The 26,908-nt window shown below is 51.1% G+C and overlaps 1 protein-coding gene across 2 annotated transcripts; it reads right to left on the bottom strand.

Annotated features, from left to right (window-relative positions):
- ATP1A2 (ATPase Na+/K+ transporting subunit alpha 2) lies at positions 1 to 25,086 on the bottom strand. Of its 2 annotated transcripts, XM_063104175.1 has the most exons (24): positions 24,959 to 25,086; positions 20,351 to 20,455; positions 20,086 to 20,145; positions 18,418 to 18,621; positions 17,811 to 17,924; positions 17,407 to 17,541; positions 16,608 to 16,725; positions 14,707 to 14,975; positions 13,666 to 13,864; positions 13,422 to 13,531; positions 13,107 to 13,241; positions 12,192 to 12,381; positions 11,884 to 12,059; positions 7,959 to 8,095; positions 7,288 to 7,438; positions 6,984 to 7,152; positions 6,592 to 6,746; positions 6,203 to 6,326; positions 5,869 to 6,014; positions 5,533 to 5,663; positions 3,245 to 3,346; positions 3,012 to 3,103; positions 1,961 to 2,031; positions 1 to 1,284 (listed from the first exon to the last, which is right to left on the bottom strand). In XM_063104175.1, exons 1-23 carry the CDS (start codon positions 24,968 to 24,970, stop codon positions 2,003 to 2,005), a joined length of 3,063 nt encoding a protein of 1,020 aa, XP_062960245.1. In that variant the 5' UTR covers positions 24,971 to 25,086; the 3' UTR covers positions 1 to 1,284; positions 1,961 to 2,002. The 2 variants fall into 2 exon arrangements, with proteins under 2 accessions (XP_062960245.1, XP_062960244.1); XM_063104174.1 differs by having other exon boundaries at positions 1 to 2,031.
- Between the last annotated feature and the right edge of the window lie 1,822 nt (positions 25,087 to 26,908).

Below are 26,908 nucleotides of genomic sequence, written 5' to 3'. Positions count from 1 at the left end.
TTTCATTTTTTTCCATAAAGAAATGCAACTTTATTATTTTCAAGTACATATGTAATACCTCAAGCTAATGTCTTACAAAAGGTCACCAGTAAAGAGCCTGTAGATGTTTCTTTAACAAATACATAAAAACTGATGATAATTAGCTCATGCATTTGTTACTTCTAAATGGATATTCCTAAAGTGCCTGAAAAGTATTGTTTTAGGTAGACTAAATATACCTCCCCTAGAAATATTGTTTACGCTCTTAATTTACTAAAAAAATACCATTTTAATTGACTGTGCAAAGATAAACTTTTGTCCACAGTCAATAGTCTCAAATTAATAGGGCCCAGATTAATATGTTTTCCCATGTAGATTTCCAAGCCCAAGGCAATGGTTCACTTATTTCAGGGTACTTCTGATAAAGCCAAATTCCGGCGCAATGAAATAATAGCCCTTGGGAAGCTGTTTATGGGCCTGGCCTAACATTTGTCTTTGTGCTTCCTTTCTTTCTGCCTTAGGTCTTCCATTTTCCTTAAGTGTCTCTTACTCGCTTGGCTCATCTATGTCTCTGCACAGGACATTCCCGATGCCTTCTGTGCCAGGCTTAGAGAATGGGCAGAGCTGCCTGCAGAGCAACAGTGTTAGGTGAGGAAGGAGGAAGGGAAAGAAAAGCATCTCCTGTAGAAACCTGCAACCAATTCCCCGTCTCAAGGAAAGTGTGCACAGTGACCATCGGTGTGAAGGACACCCGCCTGGGATGAGCAGCCCTGCCATCTGAGAGGTCCAGGCAGGCCTCCTAATATTTTCCCCCTTATTGTCCAAATGTTCTGACCATGTTCGTGACCTAAACTGATTCTGCACTTCCCTGGAAGACAAGAAGTTTTTAGAAACTTCCCCACCCTCATTCCAGCCAATGGCCAGAGAACTCCTTTTCCAGGGCTGGCTGGCAGTGCCCGGGAGTGACACAGGTTCAGCAGGATGGGCATGAAGGGGAATGGAGTGGAAGGGTCTGGGAGAAAACTGGCAGCCATCCCTCTCAGAACAACGTGGGCTTAGTATTCTCAAGGTTGGAGTGTTACCAAGTGCCTGTGATTGAGAGAGATGGAGCTTCTGTGACAGCTGGGCCTTGTGCATCAAGAGGACCACTAACAAGGGTGAGTGGGGAACTCCATGCCACACGAATGTGGCATCACCGTGAAGCTCCAAAGATTGCTTCTGCTGCTACTCTGATGAGATCTGAATTCGTCTGCTGGTGGGGTATTCTAAATGGGCAGGACACAGAGCTGGGCCCCAGACTTCAACCTGGAGACTCAAGACATGTTCTGTCACTGGCACCGTCTCTCTCCTTTTCTGTCTCTTTCCCTCTGTCGTTTCCCTCATCCAGCCAGCCTTACCCCATGCTCCCACCTGTCTGCCCAACTCTCCTCTCCAAGTCCCTAACCAGCCTTGACTTTGAGACAAGTGGGGCCTCTCCGTCCAGCTTCCCTTTCTGCCCTCAGGATCTTGCACTCACCAGGAGGAACCTTTTGTGATTTCAAGGTCTGAAGGGGAAGCAAAGGGATAGTCAGGCAGGAAGCCAAGGAGAGGTGAAAGTGGCAGGTGGAGCAAGGCCGGAGAGATGAAGGACGCTTGGTGATCTGAGAGGGTTTCCCTCTCCTGGTTTACACAGGTCCCTGCCTTTGGATGTTGATTTGTTCAAGTAGAGGGTAGTGGTGAAGGGATAAGAAATGAGGAGGGTTGGGGTAACCCTTAATTCCTCAGAAAAGCATTGACAACATAGTGGGATGGAGAAGGATCTGGGGAGGGGACCCTAACATGTAGTGTCTAATCTGAGAGTTCACAGTTAGGTCTACGGGGCGATTACCTCAAGCTTATTTACCCATTCCCCCCCAACTTAGCCTGCTGGTTGTCTCATTTTCTCTCCCCAAAATATCACCCTAGTTTTTTCCATCCCTCCCAGTCGCCATCCCCACAACACCTCCAGAGCACCCCATCTTTCCCGGTTCTTCTTCCAGTGGGCTCAGTAGTATGTCTCCTTCTCCACCCAGCCTGTGAGAGAGATTGGGGGTGGGAGTTGCAGCTTGAGCTTAAAGGAAGCAAGAGATCAATCTCCTAGGGGCTTGGGTAGCTGAGGCCAGGAGGAAGGAAAGCCTGGTGAAGGGGTTGAGGGAAGCAGCCGCAGGAAAGTGAAAGGGAGAGGAAGGAGATCCAGTGAGCTGGGACCATAGATTAGAGGAAAGGAGAGGGGTGGGCCTGCTTCCAGGAGAAACTTGTTTTAGTCCAGTGGAGGGTGGGTGTAAAGTAGGTCAGGGGCAGAAATGCAAATGCCTACAGGGCTCTTCAGGTGAGAAATGAGTGTCTAAGGGAGCAGCTGTCCCTTGGTGCTGTGCAGAAATGTGGCCATGGGATTGACAGTTCTTCCAACTTTTTCACGGGAAGTCAAATGCAGATTTTATGTGAAAACCCATAAGTTTTAGATATTGGGCCAATTGAAAAGCCACACATGCACAAAATATTGGGCAGGTCAAACCAAACAATATCCACAGATTGTATTTGGTTTGTAGGTCAACCATTTTAACCTCCAATAATAATTTAAAAATGCTTGTTGGAAAAAAAAAAAAAGTGTAGGTTGATGCCTGGGTTCTAGTGCACATTCTGCTATTCTTTGCTTTATGACCCTGAGCCCATACATTCACCTCTGTGCCCTCTCTCTTTATCTGTAATATATGCAGGAGGGACTAGATGACCTCCAAGGACCCTTCTAACTCTGATGTTCTGTGACTCCAGGTGGAAGGGGGAAGGCCTTGGAAACCACTTGTGAGGTAGGCAGAACTTAGTATCTGAGAGGAAGAGGGAACAGGTTCAAAAGAGGCAGGGCTCCTAGGACCTGGGACCTGGATCTGAGGGCACTGAGGAACAGGAGCAGGGATCCTGGTGGAAGTGGAGTTTGGGTTTGGAGTCCTGGAGGAGGTGGCTAGCAGTAGGGGGTGCACTTTGTTGGGGGTTAGAGTGGGATGCGGAGGTCTTACCACCAGGATAGCGCCGCAGGATGAGCTTTCGGACCTCATCATAGACGAAGATGAGGAGACTGTAGGGGAAGGCACAGAACCACCAAGTGACCCTGAAAGCATCAGAGGACAGTGTCAGGAGGTGAGAGGTTGGTCACATAAAGTAGGATGCAAACAGATTAGAATTTGGGTCCTGGAAGGAGCTCCAGACCCCTCTGTGTCACTCACTCTGGCTGCCTGAAAGAGACACTCACTTGAGTGGGTACATGCGGAGGGCTACACCCATGCCCGGGCAGTAAGACAGAAATGCAGCCAACGCCGTCTCCTCCAGGAGCCCAAAAATCAGGATCTTGTTCCTGGAAAGGCAAAAAAAAAAAAAAAAAAAAAAGAGGGTAGGTTGTGGGGACTGAGGAAGGAGAAATCCAGGACACCCCTAGGCGTGGAAGGGAAAGAAGAGAGAAGAAATGTGAGGGAAGCATTATAAATGACATCTTCTATTTCTACTTCAAACAGCCTCTTCTAATGCTTTATGTAACCAAAGAAAGATTTTATTTTCTTTTCCTGCTTACTGAATTTACCTCCAATTGTTGTCTATGGCACATATATGCACCCATTAAATAATTGTTTCTTACGTGTTGGGTGACGTGCTCTGTACCGGAGACATGATGTTCAACACAGGGCTTGCCCTCATGCAACTTAAAATCTTGTTATTGCTCCAGCCACATTGTCTGTGAAAGTGCTGCCTCCCCAGCAAGGTGCTTTGAAAGCTCATTCAATGCAGGGCCCATGTAGGTCTTATACATTCTCAGCATCTCCCACTATCCCTGGTAGTTGTTCATTGTAGATATTCAATGAAGAAGAGAATGTTTGTAATGTACTTAGCTCACTGCATAGTAAATGGGCAATATATATTCACCACATCAGAACAGAAAAGCAGGATAGAATAAGGTTCTGAGGGCAGTTTCTGGAGGCAGACAGGTGAGGTCTTTCCCCAGTTCTGCCACTTACTAGCTATGAGTTGTAAGCAATGTTTAACTTTTCTGAGCCTCATGTTCCTTCTCTGTAAAATGGAGATCTTACCTTTATATCATAGGGTTGCAGGAAAAGTTATGGAAGATAACACCTGGGAATCCCTGAAACATGAAAGAGCTCAGTCTTGTCATTACTCAACCTTTTGTATTCTTTTTTTTGTGTGTGTGTGTCATGGCTGGCGAGTTCTGGGTTCTGAACCCACAACCTTGGTGTTATAAGGCTGTGGGCTAACCAAGTGCACTAACCAGCCAGCCTTGACCTTTTATATTCTTATCCAGGGCACCTCTTTACAGTTTAAGCCAGTGTTTCTGAAACTTCACTCACTAAGGACCTCTCTCTTTTTCTTCTATAAAGGCCACACTTTCATTGATTTTTGTTTTTCAAGCTGTTAATAAGTAATGATATATTCCCCCACATAAAATTAATTAGAAATATTCATGGCTTCCAAACAGAATTGTGAATCAGCATGTGATAACTATACTTCATGATATGTTTTCTTGGCTGTCGCCTAAGAACGACATGTTTGGGTAGCCTGGTAGCCTTCTCATGGTAAGTGCTTGATTTCCATAAAGCTTTCTGATAATGCCAGTAGCATCTCTGAGGACCCCCAATAGCCCAGGGACCTAAGGTGAGGCCTGGGGTGCTCTGAGGCTGCCTCTGGCCAGGTGACTTGTTGGTTGCAGATCTCCTCCTCTGCACCTGGCCTGATTTTGGTGGCGTTTCTTTCCCACCTGCTTCTCAGGTGGGCTGAACTTAGCCAGCGTGGCTGTGTTCCCACTGTCCTGTGTCACCACGCTCTCTGTAGTAAGTCCCAGGCCCTAGAGTTGAACCCAGTTTCTTAGACTCTCCATTCCTTGTTCCCTTCTCACTGCCTTTTCCCCATCAGTATTTTTAGCTTACTGGACTCTCCTTCCTTCATGTTCTCTGTATTTATCTAAGAGACTTCTCGCTTTCTTCTCTCTAGGATCTTAGATTCTATGAACTTCTCCAGGGTTTTGGCATTTGGAGTAAGGGGCACTCGAATAAGAGATGGGGGAAGGAAGGAAGGGAGGAAGGGAGGAGAGGAGATGAAAGAAAAGAAGGTGGAAGGAGACCATAACAAAGTACATTTTAGGAGCAAAATTAGAGCTCATTAGAAATAGTCATATCAGGGCCAGCCCCGTGGCTCACTCGGGAGAGTGCGCTGCTGGGAGGCCGTGGTTCGGATCCTATATGGGGATGGCCGGTGAGCTCACTGGCTGAGCGTGGTGCAGACCACACCGTGCCGAGGGTTGCGATCCCCTTACCAGTCAGGAAAAAAAAAAAAAAAAGAAATAGTCATATCATCCCTTCCTCTTCTCTCTTCTGTTTCAAACATGGCTATGGATATATAGCTGGAAAATTGACCCTGATGGCCCCTTGGCAGATCTGGGCCCAGAGGGTGGAGGTGACTGGAGCTGGAAGCCTGGCCTGTGTGGGTTGGTGCATGTGCCCAGAGCCGTTCTGCCTGCCAGGGTGGGTGGGCGCTCACTTCATGCCCTGCTGGAAGACGGAGTTGCGGCGGGTCTTGCAGATGATGAGGTCAGCCCACTGCACAACAACGATACTGGCAAAGAAGGCCGTGTGGCATGTGAACTCCACCACCTTCCGCTGCTCATAGGTCTGGAGGGAGAGCGGGCAGAGAGAGGCGAGACTGTCAGAGGGAAGTTGAGGATCAGACAGTAACATAGTTTCAGGGTGGTTGTTAAACCCTAGGCACCTCATCCTCCCTGAGCACCCAGTCCCAGTTGGCACGGCTGGCGACTCCTGCCAGGTGTTTAGCCCCACCGTTCACACTTGCGCATGGCATTTACACAGCACCACGCACCCACTCCTGTCCATAGCTGTCCTCCAGGTCATTCATGGTCCGGTCATCCCAGTCAAGGCGGATTCCCAGCAGCCGTGACGGCAGGAAACCATTCTCTGCCAGGATCACAAAGTAGGTGAAGAAGCCACCCAGTGCCTGGATCATCCCTGTGGGTAGTGCAAAAGGCAGGGCTGGGTCAGAGAGGGATGGGGCTAGCCCGTCCGGGTCAGAGACGAAGGTCCCTGACCCTCGGGGAGCTGGCCCTTGTCCTGGAGCTTTGCTTGGGGCTCATCCCTCCACAAACTGGGAGAAGCACCCTCTGGGGGTTCCCCCTCAAGCCCCCGGGCTGGCGCACCGATCTGTCCATAGGCCATGCTGATCAGCCTCTCGTTCACCAGCTTGTCTGTCTGGGGATTTCGTGGCTGCCGCTTCATGATGTCACTCTCAGCTGCCTCATAGGCCAAGGAAATGGCCGGGACCTGCGGGCAGTGGGGGAGGGGAGGGCATTCGATGGGATGGGGAGACAACAGAATCAGCGGATGATCAGCAGTGGAGAATCTTTCACACAATTCAACCAACATTTGTAAAGACCCGATTACCTTCCAGGCCTTGTGCTTATCTTCTCTTTAACCACCACAGCCTGGTCAGCTGCCCCTGGTGCACCTCTCCTTCCATCTGCTGCCCACCCCACCCCTATGCCCACATGCTAGACTTGCCTGTCCCCTACTGCACCCCTGGCCTCACCATATCTGTGCCCAGGTCAATGCAGAGGATGGTCACGGTGCCCAGAGGCAGGGGGATGTTGATGATGATGAACAGCAGGAAGGGCGTGATCTCAGGAATGTTGCTGGTCAGGGTGTAGGCAATGGATTTCTTCAGGTTGTCAAAGATGAGGCGGCCTGTGGGGAGGCTCTGAGGGCATCAGGGACATTAGAGGGACCCTTCCCCACCCTAGCCCCTGAAGCATGGCTGCCCCTCTTCCCAAGAAAAGAAGGTTTTGTGTTTCAGGGAAGCTAAGGCAGGCTGGGGCTGCCTGGAGTCCTGGGTTGACCCTCAACTGGGATACAAGGTCCGGGAAGCAGATGTGCTGGCTTCAGACATCCCTGGTGCCAGCCCAGCCCACGTCACCTCCTCACCCTCCTCCACGCCTGTGACAATGGAGGCAAAGTTGTCATCCAGCAGGATCATGTCGGCTGCCTGCTTGGAGACATCAGAGCCAGCGATGCCCATGGCAATGCCAATGTCAGCTTTCTTCAGTGCGGGTGAGTCGTTCACCCCGTCACCTGTCACTGCCACAATGGCTCCCTGTGGGGAAGATGCAGCCAGAGCATGAGGAGGAAGTGCCTGCCCCGGCCTGGCCCCGCGCCCCACGCTCACTCCCTGCCCTGTGCCTGCCTCCCCAGTCCCTGCTGCCACCCTGCTTCCTGCAGCCTTGCTCACCTGCCTCTGACATCCCTCCACGATGATGAGCTTTTGCTGAGGAGATGTCCGGGCAAACACGATCTCCGTGTGGTTCTTGAGGATCTCATCCAGCTGCTCCGACGTCATGTCCTTCAGGTCAGAGCCATGTACCACACACGCCTTGGCCTCTCTGGAAGGCAGGGAAGATGCGGCTGAGCCTTGTGCTGTGCCAGCCAAGCTGCCTCTCCTCACCACCTCGGGGCTGTCCATCTCCTGCTAGGTCGGGCTCCTTTTGCTTCAGCTCTCTTCTCTCTCGATGCCCAGTTTTCCCCATTTCTCTCTGAGGAAGCAACACTGAATGCTCGCCATGTGGCATCATCACAGTCATGAATACAGTTTGCTGGGCAATGTGCTAGCTCCTTTATACATATCCCAGTCCTATAGCAGCCCTGCAGTGCAGAGGGCAGCCTAACGTCATAGTTGAGGAAATGGAGGCTCAGGAAGGTGAAGTGACGTCTCCAAGGTTACACAGCTAATCAGTGGCACAGCCTGGACTCAAACTCAGGACTGAGGAACCAGTCACAGAACATCAGAGGTCAGGCCTGTAAAGGTCCCAAAGACACTGTCCAAATACCCCCAGGGGATACTCGAGCCTTCTGTGGGGGAGGATGTGTTGATCAGAGAACAAAGGGTTTCTGCAAAGGCCTCACCTGGGATTGACTTGACTCACGGGAATGTTGAGCCGGGCTGCAATGTCCTCCACAGTCTCGTTACCCTCTGATATAATGCCCACGCCTTTGGCAATGGCCTTGGCTGTGATAGGGTGATCCCCGGTCACCATGATCACCTAATGGGAAGGAAAAAAGAGAAGGAAAGTAGTATTGAGGGTTTTCCGTCTCCTATTCCTTTCCCAATTAGGAAAAGCTAGACCACTAGATGTCTGCGGCTGGTAGATCCCAGCCAAAATAATGGAATCAAGTGAGTGAGTGAGTGAGTGAGTGAGTGAGTGAGTGTGTGTGTGTGTGTGTGTGTGTGTGTGTGTGTGTGTGTGTGTGTGTGTTTGGGTGGGTGCATGAGAGGGAGAGAGAGTGACAAGTTGAGTTGTGTTCAAGGGATCAGAGGTAGTTTGCTTAAATGGAGAAAAGCATCCATGATAGAGTAAACAGGTTAATGAGGGTCCCCTGAAAGAGAAGCCTCAATTCTTTAGGATTATTTAGATTTTTTTTTTCTAGGAGTTTGGATTTCATGGGATATGAGGCAGTCAGAGCTAGAAGGCTTTAACAGCTTTTTCATTTTACAGATGAGGAAATCAAGACTCAGAGAGGGCCTATGATTTGTTCAAGGTCACAGGAACCCAGAGCTAGGAAGAACATGATTTTCTTAACGTCTAATGTGATCACTGCAGCAATCTAACTGGATAGAGTAGTGGCCTTACCCATCATAATGTTCATTGCTGTTGTTGCAGAATGGATGGAGTTGGAAGGGGGAGGTGCTTGGCATCTGAGCTGGATTAGGGTAGCATTTGCACGTGTGGGTTTGCAGGGCAAATCCCACAGATGCTGAGCCTGCCTTGGATTGAATGTCCCCCCAGAACTTGACCCTCATGTGACAGTATTAAGAGGGTGGGAAATGCTATTGTGGTAGTTGAAAGGTGGGGCCTTGAAGAGGTAAGTGGATTGTGAGGACTGTGCCCTTGAGAATGGATTGATCCATTCTTGGAATAGTGGGCGTGGTTCTGAGGGCTTTAAAAGGAGAGTGCATGAGGAGCTATCTCTCCGCTACATCATTCTTGTCATGTGAGACCATGAGTTGCTGAAATCCCCACCAAAGAAGGCCCTCACCATAAGTGTATACTGAACTTTAGGCTTCCTAGCCTCTGGAACAAAGCAATAAATTTTGTTTTCTTACAAAGTACCCAGTTCCAAGAATTTGTTGTTATAAGCAACTGAAATGGACCAATACACAGCCCCTTTGGGCCCTACTGCCTTCTCTTCCATGCCCACCCCTCCACTGAAATTGCCCCTCAAAGGCCACACAGGCCTCCCAATTGAAAAACAAAAGCATCTTTGCAGTCCTCAGAGAGTCACTTGGTACTGTTGACCATCCTCCTTGAAACCCTCCCTCCCTTGGCACCCGCGGACTCCTCCAGTCCTGGTTCACCCCTCTGCACACTCTTTTCCAGCCTCCTCAGGGGCACAGCCTGGTTGAATGGAGGAAGCGTTGCCTTTGGAGTTGAATGAGCACCTAAATTTCAACATTGGCCTTCTCCAGCCATAGGACCTTAGGCAAGTCAGTTCACTGAGTCTTAACATGATGGAGAAGGTGACTCCGACCTTCCCAGATTGTCATGAAGATCAAACGGCAGTAGGTGGATGTTTGGTAAATGCTAGCTGTGTCCTACCATCCTCTACCCTCCTCACTGGTTTAGCTTTCTCCACTTGCCCCTGAATGTTGGTGTGGCTCAGGGCTTCACTTTCCTCCCTTTTCTTGACCCATGTTCCTACCAGGGCAATACCAGTAAGCCTTTAATTTGTACCCATGTGCTAATGAGATTCAGATCTAGTCCTGAACCTCTTTTTTGTGCTCAAAGCCATATTCCAATTTTCCTTGGAACATCTCTCCCTGGGTGTTTTATAGATGCTCCAAACTTAAGACCAAAATCACACTCATGATCTCTATTCCTACCACCCCCACCAAGCCTGCTCTTCTGCTCCGCGTCTTAGACACGATCCTCTCTATTCATTTTGTCCCCTTCTCTCCTATATATTCCTCACCTCCCATATCCAGTTTGGTCACTAAGTTCTCAAAACATTTCTCAAATGCACCTATCCTCTACACCCCTTTGTCGCTGCCCTAGTTCAGGTCTTCATCCCTTGTCTCCCTAACTTCAGCTTTTCCCCAAATCCTGTCCCTTCTCTATCCAGTAGCCTCCTAAAAGCTAGACCTGCCCTGTGACACCTGTGGCTCTCTGTGGCCTGCAGGATAAAGCCCAAATCTGGCATTTAAGAAAAGTCCTTCCAACTGGCCCTGACCCAATGTTCCCATCTCAGTCCCCTGTGCTCCTCTGCCTCTCCCCTGGCCAACCCCCATACACAGCAGTACAGTCTAGCTGCGTCAGGGTACATGCTGTTCCCTGACTTGACATACCTTCCTGTCCCTCTCTGCCTTATGGCATACTCTTCAACCTCCAAGGCCCAGATCAAATATCATCCCCTCTGTCAAACACTGTCCAATTCCCTGAGGCAGAATTAACTGCTCCCCACTCTGACTTCCAACAGAGGTGCTGTGGCTGGACTTCTGTGATAGTTCTGATCATGGCAGAGGCAGCCAACTGAGCAGGAGGACTGTGGGATTTCCAGCCAAGCAGACCACACTTCATATTCCCAATCCACCTCTTATTTTAGGAATGCTACTTACCCACTATGAGTTTCAGTTTGTTTTATTTTTAAATAGGGATAATGTTGCCTACTTTAGAGAGAGAGTGATTATGGGGTTCAGAAATCACATATACATATACCTATATACATTGCACCAAGTCCTCTGGTGTGTTGGTTAAGAAATAGCAGACTGCTTTGGTTCAAATTCTGGCTCTATAACTTTCTAGCTGTGTGACCTTGGGCATGTTATTTTGTGCCTCAGTTTCCCTCTCTGTAAAAAAGGGGAAATACTAGTGCTTACTCATAGGGTTGTTGAAGATTAAATGAAATCATGCAAGTATTGTGTTTAGAATAGTGCCTGATTCATATAAAAGCTGAGAAAATGGGCTGTTTTTATTGCTAGAGTATCTGACCCATATAGTGCTCAATGACTCTATTATGGCTGCTGTGTGGTTAATTGCTGAGGCGTCTGTTTCCCCTGACAGATCATGAGACGTGGAGGCTAAGCACTGGGTCTTGTTCATCTTCATATCCCCAGTGCTAGCGCAGAACCCGGCCACCGGTAGCCAGGTGGAGTTGAATTGATTTGGTCACAGGTGAGATGTTGAGAAAATATCGTGATGGCACCAGAATGGGTGATCAGACAAAGGGGACAGTAAAGAGCTGTATCTTGGAAATAGAAAAGTAAGCTCTAAGGCAGAAGGGATTTTTGAGTGCCTGATACACATTTGGTAAACAGTAAATATTTGTTGAATGAAGAACAAACATAGCATGAGGATGGAGTGATCCGTGAGACGTGGTTGCAGGTGGACAAGAGGACCCAGGAGAGGCCTGCTTGAGAGGGAGGCAGCCTGTGGGATTAAGGGGCGAGCGAGTGGGAGCAGACAAGATTAGTCTGCTAATCCCACCCTAAATGTTTAGAGAGAGCAGGCGGTAGTTGGGAAGGCTAGGTGTCCAGGACAGGGGTGCCAGATCATGTTTCAAATCAGAATGGGAGGGTGCACATGCAGGTGGGGCGATGAGCTGCACTAGTGAGTGAGAGGCAGACGTGCGAAACCCGCCACTTTCAGCAAAAGGGATGAGGGTGAGAGCAGGCATTGACCTTTCCTAGCAGATGGACGGTTCTGCTCTGAGTCAGTGTGAGAGAGGCCACAGTGGCCGGGGTCTCCTCAGGGTGGCAGCTGCTGCAGTCCCTGACCTTTGTTTGGCATGAGGGAGGCAACAGTGGAGGGGAGGAGGGGTGAGAGGAGGCCAGTACCTTGATGCCTGCACTCCGGCACTTGCCCACAGCATCTGGAACAGCAGCCCGGGGAGGGTCAATCATAGACATGAGCCCCACAAAGCAGAGCTTCTCCGTGGGAAAGTTCAGCTCATCCGTGTCGAATCTGAAGCCCCGAGGAAACTTTGCAGGAGGCAGGTTCAGTTGACAGAACCCTGAAGAGGGGCAGAAGGGAGGCATGAGAAGCAGAGTGGCAGCCTAGGCTCCCCCAGAGCCTCTTACCCCAGAGCCACTGCAAAGCCTGGGAGTCCCTTTCCCAGCCCTACGCTCTGCTTTAGGCTCCTCACCCAGCACACGCTCCCCCAGTCCTCCCAGCTCCATGTAGGCATTTTGAAAGGCGTCTTGCATCTCCTTGTCCAGGGGGATCTCCTTGCCCTGCATCAGGATGGTGGAGCACCGGTCCAGGATGCGCTCTGGGGCTCCCTTCATCACCAGCACATGGCTCTGGGGGCTGTCTTCTCGCTCGTGGATGGAAAGCTGGAGTGAGGACACGTAATTAGAGAAGGGGCCTTGCTTGTCTGGGTAGCTGCAGTGCCCAGCACAGGGCCTGGTACAGAGCTGTGGCTGGTAAGGAAATCTCTCTGAATAACATAACTCTGACCCATCAAAGATGGTCAACAAAGGGAGAATCTCCTTGTGTGGAGGGGTGGTGGGCCCTCATAGTCCCAACTCTTGTAACCTGAGAGTCACCTCCATAGGACAGTTATTCACTGGGCAAACATTAAGATCAGTTAAGGCAGGCACTGTGGTAGGGGCTGAGAGCTCTCTCTTCTGCGCCCCCCTTTTCACACTGGCCTCAAGGACTTTACTGTTGTGACTCACACAGAACATAGCGGAGAATGCCTTCTTGGCATTTGACAGGTGCCTAAAAGCTAAAGGACACCACAAGGGAATTATAGAAGTATGGCCGAATTGAATGGGATGGAAGAGTTGATGGACTACGGCCAGAGGATGGGGAGCTACAGGAAGAAGAGCAGAGAGAGAGAGAGTTTGCAGCAAGGAATGTAGTGAGGTGTGGGAGTCGGGGGGTCATTGCAACCAGACATGTAGTCATACAATCAGTCCTGGGGGGTGAGGCAGGAGTGAGGGGGCATGATCCTCAGATGCCCTCACTCTTCCTATTGATGATGCCCCCTTGGCTTTGTCCTCCACCCAGCATTTCTATCCCTCCCTCTTCCTCCATCCCTGCAATGCAACCACACCTGGTACTTGTTGGTAGAGTTGAAAGGAATCTCTGCCACCTTGGGGTTCCTGTCCCTCATCTTCCTCACGGAGCCACAGGACAGTTCAATGCACTTGAGCAGAGCTGACTCGGAGGCATCACCAGCTGTGTCCCGCTGCCAGGAGAGGAAAGAACTCAGTGTCACAGTTGGGGAGGAGAGGCAATGGAGGACCAGCTGAGGAGGGCACTGAAGCCCCAAGGCAGCCATGGCATGTGAGAGGGAAAACCAGGCATCATCAAGGGGTCTTTTGAGACACCTGCAAAACACACCTGTTGTTGTGCACGGACCCCATACCTTAGACACAGAGATGTTCTCCTGCCCAGCCTTGAAGACGGCACGGTTGCAGAGACCAGCAATCCGAGACAGGGCTGTCCACGTGGGGGATCGTTTGTCAAAAGTGGCCCCTGGGAGGAAATGAGGGAGGATCAGGACCATGGCTCTCTTTAGAGCCCTTACCTCACCCGCGTCTACCGCACCATGCTAGTAGTGCCTCTGGCATCCTCCAAGCCCCTGCACTCCCTCTGGAGCACCCAATCACCAGACTGATCTTCGGTGGTATCAGCCTCATGGATCTGGTTGTCAAACCACATGTGGGCGACGGTCATGCGGTTCTGGGTGAGGGTGCCCGTCTTGTCCGAGCAGATGGTGGACGTGGAGCCCAGCGTCTCCACGGCCTCCAGGTTCTTCACCAGGCAGTTCTTTCGTGCCATGCGCTTGGCTGTCAGGGTCAGGCACACCTGGTAGAGAAAGAGCAGAGAATACAAAGGGTTAAATCTGGAGCTGGAGATGTTCATGATCTTGCCCTGGATCTATTCCCCCTCCCTTTATTCGACTCCACAAACATGAATGGGTAGGACCCAGCCATGCAGATGTGTTTGATTTTAGATGTGTTGAATTGAGAACATGGGTATATATTAAGGTGAAATGCCCCCTAGGAAGTTGAAGACATTTGACTAGAGCTCCAAAGAGGGCTGGAATAGAGCTAGGCATAGAAATGTGGGAGTCATCCACATGGAATGGGCACCAGAAACTGTGGGAGGAGGTGGGCTCACTCCAGGGACGCAAGAAGAGAAGAGAGGCCTGAGAATCACGGTGCGGGGAGCAGGAGAGGTCAGAGGAGAAGAGAATTGGGATGGCAACACATCACAGTAATCGAGAAAAGGGAATTCTAGGAGGGGGAATGACAGCGTCCATTTCAGCAGCAGACTTAGGGATGGAGCTGAGAAAAGGTCACTGTATTTACTAGTTAGTCACTGGTGACCTTTGAGAAAGGCTTTACAGGACAGATGGCCAGGATGAACCCAGACTGCAGGGGGCAGATGAGCACATGGATGGCAAGAAAAGTGACAATGACAAGTTCCAGGAGAGAAACTGAATGCCAGGGTATAGCCCAACCTGCGATTTTTCAGACTCAGACTCTGAGCCATGTATTAAGTGATCTCTGATCACATCTGATATGCGACTTTTGGGACTAGAAGGGAAAAAATTACTGAGAACCAATAAGCAACTGCGCCTCTATCATTCTGAGGAAACGGTAGCAAGACCCTCCCCTGGTGGCACCTCGGCCTGATCCACTCACAGTGACAGTGGCCAGAAGCCCCTCAGGTACATTGGCCACGATAATGCCAATAAGGAAGATTACTGCCTCCAGCCAGCTGTAGCCCAGGATGAGGGAGAGCACGAAGAAGGAGACACCCAGGAACACGGCCACCCCTGTGATCAGCTGGATGAAGTGTTCGATCTCCATGGCAATTGGCGTCCGCCCCACTTCTAGGCCTGAGGCAAGAGTGGCTATGCGGCCCATCACCGTCCGGTCACCTGTGGCAATCACGATGCCCCTGGCAGTGCCTGCAACATAGGAGGGGACACCAGGTTGGATGCGTTGGGGCTCTCGGGGACTGAAGACCCATCCTACTTCCTGAGCAACAAAAAACCACCACAGAGTAAATGAGTCAAAGACTTAGATCCTGGAGGCCACTTTCAGGAGATTGTACCTCACTTGGGTTGACCCTCCCTGCACAGATCGTTAATCCCAGACTCGGTACAACAACAAATTATTTTCTTTTATACCTGGTCTAGGCAAAAGCCTTGCAAATAATCCCAAAGTTCAAATCGAGGAGACTTAATACATGGAATAAAAATTGCCTGTGGCATTTCAGTAAAATCCATCTCATACTTGATATCATCCAAAAGTATATTATTGACACAAAGTAAAGCACTCATTATGGATTTTCCATGTCTTAAGATTTTCTTTCTCAACATTAGGCCTGAACCTCTACAAAAGAGGCTAGGCAATTGCTAACCCTGTGTGACATTACAGGGGTCTTCAGGGAAGGAAGTGTGGTATGGTGGGGAGAGCATACATGTTGCAGCCAGCCAAATCTGGGTGTGAATCCTTATTTGAATTCCTACCTAGGGGTTGCTTTAATAATTGGATGAGATAGTGCTGTAACACACCTAGACCAGTGCCTGGCACATAGTAGGCACTCAACAAATATTCTGTTCATTTCCTCTCCTCTCTTCAAAGCCAGCTGCAGGGTAAGCAGTGGGAATATCTTACCAGGCATTTCTGAATAAATCAATTTTGGAAAACGTAGAGTAAATTTCAGAATCTCAGTACATTAAAAATTTAGGAAATTTAATGTGTGGTGATTTTTGTTCTAATTCCACCCCCAGAAAAACAATATGCTGAGGAGAAATGAGTAACAGGAAGGAAAAGGTGTGGAACTGGGGTACAAGGTTTCCTCTTCCCCACTTTCAGAGACACGTGGTCTGGTTTAGCCTCTTTCTCCCACCTGTCTTACCCCTGCCCTTCTCTGAGTCAGCCCTGGCTTTGCTCCCTGGCTGGGCCACAGAGAACACGGGTTTCAGTTGTGCCTTCAAGTGATGGTGGCTCTAGTTTTTGTTGACCTTTGTTCACCTCTGGAACCCAGAACGTGGATGTAGCAAACTGGGAAGCCTGTGCATGGCAAAAATGTCTTTCGGAGTAGCACAGGCCCAGATGCAGCCTGTAGGAGGGCCAAAGTATTCACCCGGCCTGAAAGCTTTTCTGACCCTCCCGCCGACTGGCGCTCTGGTCAAGGCAGGGGTTGGAGAAGGAAGCAACTAGTCCACAACCATGAGCAATAGAGGGCATCAGTCAAATCCAAAGACACTTAGGAATCGAGGTTGGATTGGGGCATCTATGTGTGTATGCGTGTGTGCGTGCACTTGTGTGTAGGGGGATCTTGACCCAAGAACTGAAGGCGCTAGGATCCCCTCCGTCTTGGAGTGGACAGAACCGATTTTCCTGTGGGAGGTAACTTTTCCATGGGGTCATGCTGTCCCCAGCCGATACGCTGCTCTCTGGAGTGGACTATTTCTGTAATATTCAGGCCCGCGGGCCCCCTTGGTTCCCTCTCTACAACAGAGCTTTTGCCAAGTAAGTACTACCACAGTTGTGCTAGCATGAGGAGCTCCCCCAGCAGCCCAGCTTCTCACCTTCAACACAGTTGGTAGAGAAGAAACAGATATTGCGGGTCTCCAGGGGGTTCTCATGGGTGAACTCAGGGGAGCGGGTCTGGGGCTCCGACTCGCCGGTTAGGGATGAATTATCCACCTGAAGAGGAAGGGGTGTGTGTCAGCCTGCAGGAGCACTCGTGCACACACAGCTGTCTCCGAGCTGATTCCAACCACACTCAATCTTCGTGACATGAAGGACAAAATTACACCTGTCCTCATCACATATTTATGGCATTACTCGGCTGTTGCCCCTGCACTAGTTTGGAATCCTGGTTCCTCCTGACTTGTTACGCAGCCTTGGGCTACTTACTTTACCAACAGAGCCTTTGTTTACTCATTTGTGCCATGGGGAATGTAAACAGAATCTTTGCATTGCCCAGTTACAGTAGTCTATGAAAATGGCACCCCCTGGGGCATCCAGTGCCACCGGTGTGGCCATGTACAGCAGCCCTGCGTGATTGCACCATCCTGTAGAGCTACATTAGGGAGCATATGTGAACATATGCAAAGCATCTGACACATAATTGGTTCTCATTGCACAGTTGCTATAAAGTGGATACCAAAGAACACCCAGGGCACAGAGCACTGGTAACACACAGATACAAGGAGATGGTGCACAAGCACCGCATCCTGGGAGAAGGTTCAGCTGGGGGTGTGGGGGGAGGTGTTGGCATTTGGACCTGTGTCTCCCAAACTTTAAACCTCTAACTGGTCCCCTCTCAGATCTATACAGCCAGCTTCTCAGACCCAACCATTTGCTCTGGTATGACCTCCTCACCTTACAGCCGTGAGAAGAGATGATCCGCAGGTCAGCAGGGACGCGGTCTCCGCCCTTCACCTCCACCAGATCTCCCACCACCACCTCCTCTGCATTGATCTGCGTCTTCTCTCCCTCCCGGATCACAAGGGCTTGCTGTGAGGAGGCCATGGGTAGGTATCTCATGAAATGCTCATCTCTACCCCTGCCTTCCTCTCCTGCTGGTCTCCCGTCTCTCCTCCAACCCCACCAAGGGAGAGGAGAAACCCCCATGTGCCCCGTGACAAAACCAGGTCCTGGAATGGAGAGCAGGAGCGTCTTTTCTGCCCATCTTCATCTCAGAGCACAATGGTTGAGAGAAGGAAGCTGAACTCTCCAGGAAACCTTATGCCTCAGCCTGGACAGAGCCCAGCCCTGCCATCTACCTGAGGTACCATGTTCTTGAAGGAATCCATGATCTTGGAGCTCTTGGCTTCCTGGTAGTAGGAGAAGCAGCCAGTAACGATGACCACAGCTGCCAGCACCACACCCAGATATAGCTGGTAAGGAGAAAGAGTTTGAGAGACCTGCTCTTCCCCAGCCCTTAAGGAGCAGCTGTCACTTGGGATGAGCACTCAGTGCCATCCAGGACGAGAGCCCGGAACTTTGTCTGTGACTGGGTGAGAATGGTAAGAGAAAGTCCTCCTTTCTACCCTCCCCCTTGACCTTCCAACCCCTAGCTTCCTAAGACTGGAAGGGACAGGGAAAGTCATAGGGAGTGAAGATCCAGGGATGAAGATAAGCCCACTTAAGTGGGAATAAACAGGGAAGGGCTGTCCCATATTAATGAGCGTGTGTCTGTCTGTGTGCTGGGGTGGGGTGACTTGTATATGTGTGGAAGCCTCACGCTTTTTCAGCCTAAAGTTCAGGGAGGCTGTGGGATTGTGATGTGAAGGTCTTGTCCCCTGCCACTCCCCTCCCCCCCACTGTACTGGGGGTTCAGGGCTGGAGGACAGAGACATGGGCAGGTTGTGGGGTAGGTGTGCGGCTCACATTGTCATTGGATGGTTCATCTTCCATGGCAGCCTGGATGCCGAAGGCCAGGAAGCAGAGGACAGCCCCTATCCACAGCAGGATGGAGAAGCCCCCAAAAAGCTGACGACAGAACTTGACCCACTCAGGGGTTGTGGGGGGTGGAGTGAGGGCGTTGGGCCCATCACGAGCCAGAATGTCCTGAGCCCGCTGGTTGGTGAGGCCCTGAGGGAACAAGGAGAGGTGCGGGAGCTTGCATCTGGACCGAACCAGCCCCTCGCCATGTCCCGCCAGCTCCTTGGCAGGGGAGTCATGCCCAGGTGGACAGTGAAAATCCCACCTGGTGGGAAGGGGTGAGGAACCATCAGGAGAGACTGCACAGAGAAGGTGACATTTGCAATGGGCCTTGCTGGCTGAGGAGATTTTGACTGTGGCACCACCTCTGAGTGTTATTGGGTTGAGACATGTTTTGGTCAGGGCCACAACATCTCCTCCGGAGGCAACCTGGATAAGCTCCCTGGGAAGACACTTCAACTGCTTCCTCCTCTGTCTCTCTTTCTTCAGATTCCCCCTTTTGCCAAGGATTCCAGGAGAGTCTTACATTGCTGACCATCAGTGTCACACAGCTTTGATAACCACCTGTCACCTTCCACAGAAAACCTCACCTGGGCTTGCTCCCCTCACCCCAGGCTCATTCGCACCCCCTTTCTTGATCCCCATGGCCTGCTGTGCCTGATTCTAGAGCTGCCCCCACCACACTGCATTGGAATTCTGTGTCTGCATTTCTTTCTGCTACTAGATTTTGACCTCTTTGAAAGCTTCTTAATTACTTATTTAATAAATGTGTATTGAGCACCTATTACATGCCAGGCACTATTGTCCACTCTGGGAATCCAGAGATGGACAAGACCAACAAAGTCCCCGCCCTTGTGGAGCTTCTGATCTAGAGAGGGGACACACAGTAAGCAAACACGTTAAAGCCAGACAGTGAAAAGTGCTGTCAGGGAACATAAACTAGAGGAACACAGGCATAGAATTTTAGAAAGGGCAGTCAGAGAAGTCCTGTAGGAGGAGGAAAGTGCCTACTACATTTTTGATTAATGATTTTTTTCTTTTTTTTTTTTGTCAAAATGATGGGCTTGGCAATCTGACTGTGCCACTTACTGTTTATGTGGCCTGGGAAGCTACTCTCCCTCTGAATCTTTTTGCTTTAACAAACAGTTCTGTGATACCCATCTCAAGGGACTGGTGTAAGCATTAGAGAAATGTATGTAGAGTGTTTATCTCAGAGCCACATACATAGCAGGGACCCAGCAAATGCCCATAATAACGGGGCTGGGTTACCTCACTATTTCATGTGTGTCAGTTCTATGAGAGGTGTGTGCCACTGAAGTTGCTTGGAGTGAAGGGAACAGTCCTGCCAGAAGCCCCTCTGGGGTCTGGGTTCTAAAGAGTCCTGGCTTCCAGGGTATTTAGGGAAAGAGATTTGGAATAGCAAGCAAGGGATCTGGATTCCAGTTCTGGCTCTGCCACCAACTAGCCATGTGACCTTGGGCAAGTGACTAGTCTCTGGGCCTCAGTTTCTTCATCTGCAAAGAGGGTTGGATTACAGCTTTAAGGCCCTCCCACCCTGATGCTGCATGGTTCTCTCACCAGTTTGGTTCCCTCCCTAGAATCCCCTCCACTCACCTTGGACAAGTCCACTTGGTATTTGCGGCCCAGCTCATCCAAGGACAGCTTGTGATCATCCTGGGGAGGGGAAGCCGAGTCACTTTGGGGAAGGAGGTTGAGTATGTGTATCTAGAATGCATATGAGGGCACTGGGGGCACAGGGGTGAGGTGAGGAGCATGGGAGTGGGCCACAGAGCTTCCCTGAGGTCACCAGGCTGCCAGGCAGCTCCCCCAGCATGGGGCCCTTTCTCCACGGCCCAGCCAGGTGGACTGTGGGCCTCACCATGGCCACCTCCTTCTTCAGCTCATCCAGCTCCTTTTCTTTCTGTTTCTTCTTGCCACCCCCATTCTCTGCAGTGGTGGCGGCGGGCGAGTACTCGCGGCCGGCCTGCAAGAGGAAGGAAGAGCCCAGAAGGTGAGGGAGGATGGGAGCTGGGGCCTCCACTCCCACCAGTCAGGAGAGTGGTGGGTGGATTCAAAGGCAGTGATTGTCCTGGGGTGGGGGCTGGCAGGTGGAGGGGTAATAGTTTGCACACTATTGGCAGAACCATGGAGCTCCATATTTGAACTTCGAGAAGGCTGAGGAGCTCTGGACTGAAGAGCACCACCTTAGCTGTACTGTTTTTGGGCTTCTGTTAAGATTTTGTTTGTTAAAAGAACCCTGCTACTAAACACAAAACAGAACAAACGGTTTGAAAGCCATCATCCTACGCTATTTGGGAGAATTCTGGAAGGGAGCAGACAGGGTTTGCAGGTGTTGAGAGAACAGAAGCATCCTGTAGGAATGTCTTTGCCTGATACCATGCTATTTTACTCAGAGAAGAGTAAACAGAGTTAGGAATTTAGGGGGAGTAAGAGTCTTTGGGGAGCCAGGGGGTTAGGGCAGGGAAGTGTCTGGAGAACATGGTCCAATGGTAGAGTGGTGGAGATGGACTGAACAGGGCTAATGGACTGAGAGAAGTCACAATGGAAGGGTAAGAGCATGTCCAGGAGATGGGAATAGGCATGTGCCAGGAGCCCTCTCCATCCCACTGGGCAGGCTTGCCCCTTGCTGGACAAGCAACTCTCAGAACTTGATGCTCCAAAGCACAGTGGGGTAAGAAGGGGACTGGGCCCCATTTGTCTAAAAATATAAGAAATTATACCTGCGAGTACATCTAAAACTAAAATTCATGTGACTCTTAGATCCAGGCATTCCTGGACCATCTGGTGAAATCAGATGGACATTCTTACTCTAGAGACTTCCAGGCCTCACAGATAACTTCTGGGGGAGAGGTGGGAAACTTCTCCTTCCAAGGGGAGGCTGTCTTGGGATAATAGGATAGGAGGGGGATTGGGGAAGGCCTAGGGTGGCCATGACAATTGTCCAAGCAAGGTGTCTTCTCACTTCCTTCTCCCTAGTCTCCTCTCCTCTCACTTCCCTCAGGATATGGTGTCCTTGTCCCAGTTTTTGTCTGGTGCCTTTCTTTCTCCACTGGACCCTAAAGGTTGCTCTGGGCTTTCAGGAATAAGCTTTCCTATACTATGGTGTAATTTGTTTTTTCCCAATAAAGAGTGGATATCTGGGTAAGATTAACAGCCAAAGTGTTTGTCTTTTATTTTTCGGCAGGACAATGCATTTCCGGGAGTGGGGTATTTGGGTTTTTTTCTGATAGACTTTATTTTTTGGTTTGCAGCAATACTAAGTGGAAAGTAGAGAAACTCTCACGTATCTTCTGCCCTGACACACGCAAAGCCTCCTTGACTATCAACATCCCCCACCAGAGTGGTACATTCACTACAATTGATGAACCTACATTGACACATCATTATCACCGAAAGTCTGTAGTTCACTCTTGGGTTCACTCTTGGTGTTGTACTTTCCATGGGTCTGGACAAACGTATATTGACATGTATCCACCATTGTGGTATCATACTGAATAGCTTCACTGACCTAAATCCTCTGGGATTAACCATTTTTTAGCCAAGGGTCAGGAGCAATCCCAGGAATGTGGCAGCTGCCCTGATCACAAGAGGTCACAAATCCAGCCCCTTGAGAGATACAATGACCAGTGATATCAGGAACAAGGGTGAGGGTGGATGTAGGAGATGTGGGTACTGTTTTTCCTAATCTAAGATCTAAAAAGATATGAGCTTTTGGAGGCTATGCTGCTCAGAAGTGCTCTTCTCAGAAAAGGTGACCAGCAAATCATGCATTTGTACCATCTGACGCGTGTATGAATCCAGTGTCTTTTTAGCCTCCTAAAGGCTAATTATCTGGCGAGACTGAAGCAGCAGCACAACAGGAGTGGGGAAGGGCAGGGCCACCTCTCCCTTTCCCAGGAGACTTAAGAGGGATCATTTAATAGAATGGATTGAGATGCTGTGGATTCACTCACTCTGCCCTTGGTAGGACAGGGCTGAGAAAAGGATGAAAAGCAATGAAGGAATCAGAGACAAGAGATCAGGCTGGACAAGCTTAGTGTGACCAGCGGGAGCTTTGGGGACAGGACTAGGGCCTGGGCATGCATATAGGAGGGGGCTAGGGCTAGGGGCAGAGGAGCAGAATCCAGAGGAATTTCTGTACCTTTAGACATGAAATAAAATTTATAAAATTTAGAGTCAGATGCATGCTTTTTGAAAACTTGCTGGCCCATGCACTTTGGCATGTTGGATTGTGGCTGAGCTAAGCAGCTCCATGCAGTGCCTCCTTTCCCCAAGCTCCCACCCTGTTCTCCCACAGGCTCAGAGCTTGGGACACACTGCCCCTTGCCCCTCCTCCTGTCCTGGCAAGGATCTCAGTCTCTGCAGCCAGGAGCCTGCGGAGATTTGGGGCCAGTGGCTGCCCAGAAAGAAAGAGAGGAAGCGAGGACCCCCCCATCTCCCTCCCCCAATTACAAGTCCTCTTCTCTGGGTCTTGAATGCTGAAGGAGAACAGAGAGTTCTTTTGAGAAAGCCAGAGGCTGGGACAGAGTGGGGGCAGCTGGAAATCAGCCAGTCCCCCCCCTCATGCCTCTCCGTGGCAGCTGGAGCAGGCTGGGCTCCCTCCCACCAGTGTTGTCCCTTCTTCCAACTCCCATGCTGCCCTTCATGGCCACAGGGTGATGGGGTGGCAATTAGGCCTTGCTCTGGAGTGGAGATGCAGGGAAGAAGGGACAGGAGGTGGAATCAACTCTGGAGAAGGATGTGGGTAGCAGGTGATTTCCCTCTTCAGGGGTCTCCAAGCTCCAGGCCTTAAGTACCTCAGGTCACCCAGCTTTTCAGCCTAAACAGACCAGATCTGCTCCTCATCTTGCTATTGCTTCATTGCAGCTACTGGGGGTGGAAGTTAAGGGGATTTCAAGGGTGCTAGGGGAGAGAACAGACTGGAGAAGTCAAGGTCAAATAGCTTCCCAAGCAGGACCTCATGAGCTTGGTCCACCTCACTCTAAGGGGGCTACCTTTCCTCCCTCTCTCTCCACTTGGGTGAGGGAGTAGAGGGCTTGCCTGGCCCAGTCGGTCCTGGCCTCTCCTCAGAGGCCCTGCACCTCAGCTGGGGACCCCCTTTCCATGGAGAACCAGACATGTCAAGGTGCAGCTGAAGGTCTCAAGACAGTATATCTTCCCACAGTTGTGACCTCTTTCTCTGTGAAACTCACATCTCATAGACAGCTCCTCAGGGCAGGCCCACAGACCCTCACGCACCCACACACAGTGACATCTATGCTTGTGTGTGCTTGAAGGCTTGAACATTCACAAATTTGCCTGCTGAGACACAAACGCAGGTGTTCATCCACGAGTATCTGCAGCACTTCCAGCCTATTGGACACGTGGTCATGGATACACGCACACTACACACATGCACTCTGGTTCTATTTATAGCTCCACCCTAGCTCGGGAACCCTGGTGTCCAGGCTCAGAGTTTTCCCAGCTGCTCAGCTCAGTGCAATAACATGTCCTTGCCTGACTCCTCCTGGGCCCAGGAGCTGGCCCAAAGCTCTCCATAGGCACCGTCTTCCTTACACCCTCCTGCTGCTCACCATGCCCTTTCCCTCTGTGCCCTCTGTTGCCAGTATTCCACAAAAGGAAAGCAGCCAGGCACAGTATGGAAAGGGACTGGGTCACTTTTCTCCATAAGGGAATTTCATTTCCAAGAATTTGAAGGCCTGTCTCTGCCCGCCCCACCGTGGTTGTTAATCTTCCCCTTGGCATAGCCATTGCTGCAGAATGCCATGAGCAGGGTGGATGGGGGGGGCAGCCATCACCAGACTCTGGGAAAGTCCTCAAAGCCCATAGCCCGGAGCCCGAGGACAATGCTGCACTGGACATCCGAAGGGGTGCTGGGGGGCGGTGGCTGGGGGCACATCATTCTTCTCCCCCATACCCCTCCCAGCTGTCCCTGGTGCTCAGGGCCCCTGGGGCTGGTGTATGGAACTGCTTGGTGACTCTGAAGTGGGATGCTCCACTGCCCCTCTCCAACCTCACATTGGACCCCCATCCACTCAGCTGGGGCTCCCAGAAGAATGGATATTTTCAGGGGTAGCAAAGGTGGGGAGGACTAACAGTGCCAAACATCCCTCAGCTGGGAGGCCAGGAGCCGTGGTGGGAGGAGGGGGAGCCTGGGGGAGAGCCGGGATGGAGATGTGGGGATGGGGTGGAAGGGTAGCTGGAGGGCCGAGTGTAGGGGGCTGTGGGGCTAGTTGTGGGAGGGGGCAGAGGTGGGTAGAGAAGAGGAGAGCACTTTGGCATGTGAACGCCAGCCGTGGGATGTGTAGATGCATTTGCAGTGTGGAGACTGTTAGTTCCGAGCTCAAACTGTTGCATTCGGTCAGTTTCTCTCTCCCCTCCCTCCACACTCCATTCCCACTTCATCCTTTCTCTATAGCTTTCCTCACCCTCCAGAGAGCGACTCCTCCTCTTTGGGGATACTCACCCCACGGCCCATCTTGGCGCAGAGTGGCTGAGGGGAGCTAGTCTGGAGAGGTCACCAGGAGGATCCGAAACCCTCACTGGCCCGTCTGGGACAGCCGGAGACCCTGGCAGACAGACAGAGACAGCCGAAGCAACAGGGTAGCTTTAAATAGGTCCCACTCCCCCCTCCCCCGCCTTCCCCTCCTTGGGAAAGAAACGCTTGTTGAAACAGGATCCCTGAGGACTGAGGACTCCTCCCCTCCCGCCCCTTTAGCAACTGGCCCATTGAAGGTCTGTTGTCCGTCGGCAGCATGCCCCCCCTTGGCTGCCTTCAACCACACCCCCCCCCACCCTGGCCTGTGGTGGCCACAAATGAGGGAGGCAGAGAAGAGGGCTGCGACGGGAGAGCAGGGGAATGTGCCCCTTAGGGAGAGTCAGCTCGGGGTCCCAGGATGCCAGAGGCCACGTGGTCTAACTCTTCCTCTTGTTTTCCAGGTGGGAAAACTGAGGCCAGAAGGATTAAACAATTTGAGTTAAGACAGAACCAGAACTCGAGTCTCCTGAATCTATAGTCAACCTCCCAGAGAAAGAAGCAGAGACTGCTCCTGCTCCTATATAGGTTGCAGGGACACTGAAGACGACAAAAGCTAGTGTTCGAACCCAGGGCGGCCTTTGCTTATGAGGCACCTCGAAGGGGTCTCTACCGGGAGCCAAAGGTGGCTCAAGAGACAGCATGATGTCTGGAGATGGAGGGGAGAGGGTCCCCCAAACCCTCCCAGAGGACCCAGCTCAGCAGACGAATTGGATGACATCTCTGGGTTCTGTTTACCTCTTGTTTATGGAGTGGACATGCCTCTTCTGTCATTGCTGTTGAACAGCCCTAGGCTGAACTATGTCTGGGGTTGGCAAGTGGTATGGGGAGAAGTCAAAAGAGAGGAAACTATGGAGCTTCTGAGAAGTGCGTGTAGGTCAACAGCATGACCATCTTCCAGTGGGGAGGGGAAGGTAGGTCTGCAGCATGCAGGATGGAGACCAGACTGAGAGGAGGCCTGCAGTGAAGCAGCGAGAAACAGGAGGAAGCGCCTGGGGAGTGGGGAGGAAGCTCACCCTGGGCTGGAAGGAGTGTCTTTAACCTTGGACCAGCCAGAAACAGGGGGAGAAAAGATGACCCAGGACAGAGCCAGAGGGGCTAGGGGTGTTGTTGCTGCTCATTTGGTCAAAGAGCCAGAGAACAAGGGGCAAAAGGAGGAAGGAGAACTGGAAGGGGCAAAGTGAGAAGAAAAATCCTGCCCCACCTTCTGGGAGCAGTCAGAATACAGGATTCCCCGGAGTGGCCCCATTTCTCTGGTCACAGAGATGGAATGAGGGGAAGCCAGCTGAGAAGGGGCAGGTCTGAGAGCCCTGAGTGCAAAGGAAGACAGGAGGGAAGGAAGGAGATTGGGGACTTTGGCCCAGAGGCCTAAGGTGCCCACTGGCTGGGCTGGGCTCCTCTCTAGCCTCAGAGGGAATCCCTGCAGAGGGATTATCAACCTCTCCTCCAGCAAATCCACTCTCAGGACACAAGGCTCACATCTGAATTCCCTAAATAACTGGCCCCCTCCTGGGCTGCAGTTGAGATTTTCCATTACAGGGATCCGGAAGGTTACATCCCACTTCCACCCTCCTTCGTCCTCCTGGGTTACAGGCCGGAAGGGTGGATAGGATAGGGCAGCCAAGGGCCTCCTTACGTCTCTCCATGGCCCCCTCCTTTGACCTTGCATTTGGGCCTAGGGGAGAATAGGCAGGGAGAGAAAACAATGAAGGGAACATAGATACCAGCTCCAGCCCCTGTGTGTAAAAGAGAGAGAGGGGAGTAGCTGAGTATGTAGCAAGAAGGCTTGTGGTTAGACATCAGGAGAGACTGCCTAGGGAAGAAGACACTGAAAGGGTGGCCCAGAGGTGGCCAGGCATTCAATGCTGGGACAGCCTTGCC

Source organism: Cynocephalus volans, chromosome 8 (genome assembly GCF_027409185.1).
Source record: "Cynocephalus volans isolate mCynVol1 chromosome 8, mCynVol1.pri, whole genome shotgun sequence".
NCBI classification, from domain to species: domain Eukaryota; kingdom Metazoa; phylum Chordata; class Mammalia; order Dermoptera; family Cynocephalidae; genus Cynocephalus; species Cynocephalus volans.
This window is presented reverse-complemented; position numbering and strand designations above follow the sequence as displayed.

Excerpts from the sequence above, each read along its gene's own strand:
- ATP1A2 (XM_063104174.1), bottom strand. Across the intron at positions 13,242-13,421 it reads AGAACATCTCTGTGTCTAAG|CGGGACACAGCTGGTGATGC; the intron begins GTATGGGGTCCG and ends CTCTCCTGGCAG. Across the intron at positions 5,664-5,868 it reads ACAGCTATGGACAGGAGTGG|ACCTATGAGCAGCGGAAGGT; the intron begins GTGCGTGGTGCT and ends CTCTCCCTCCAG.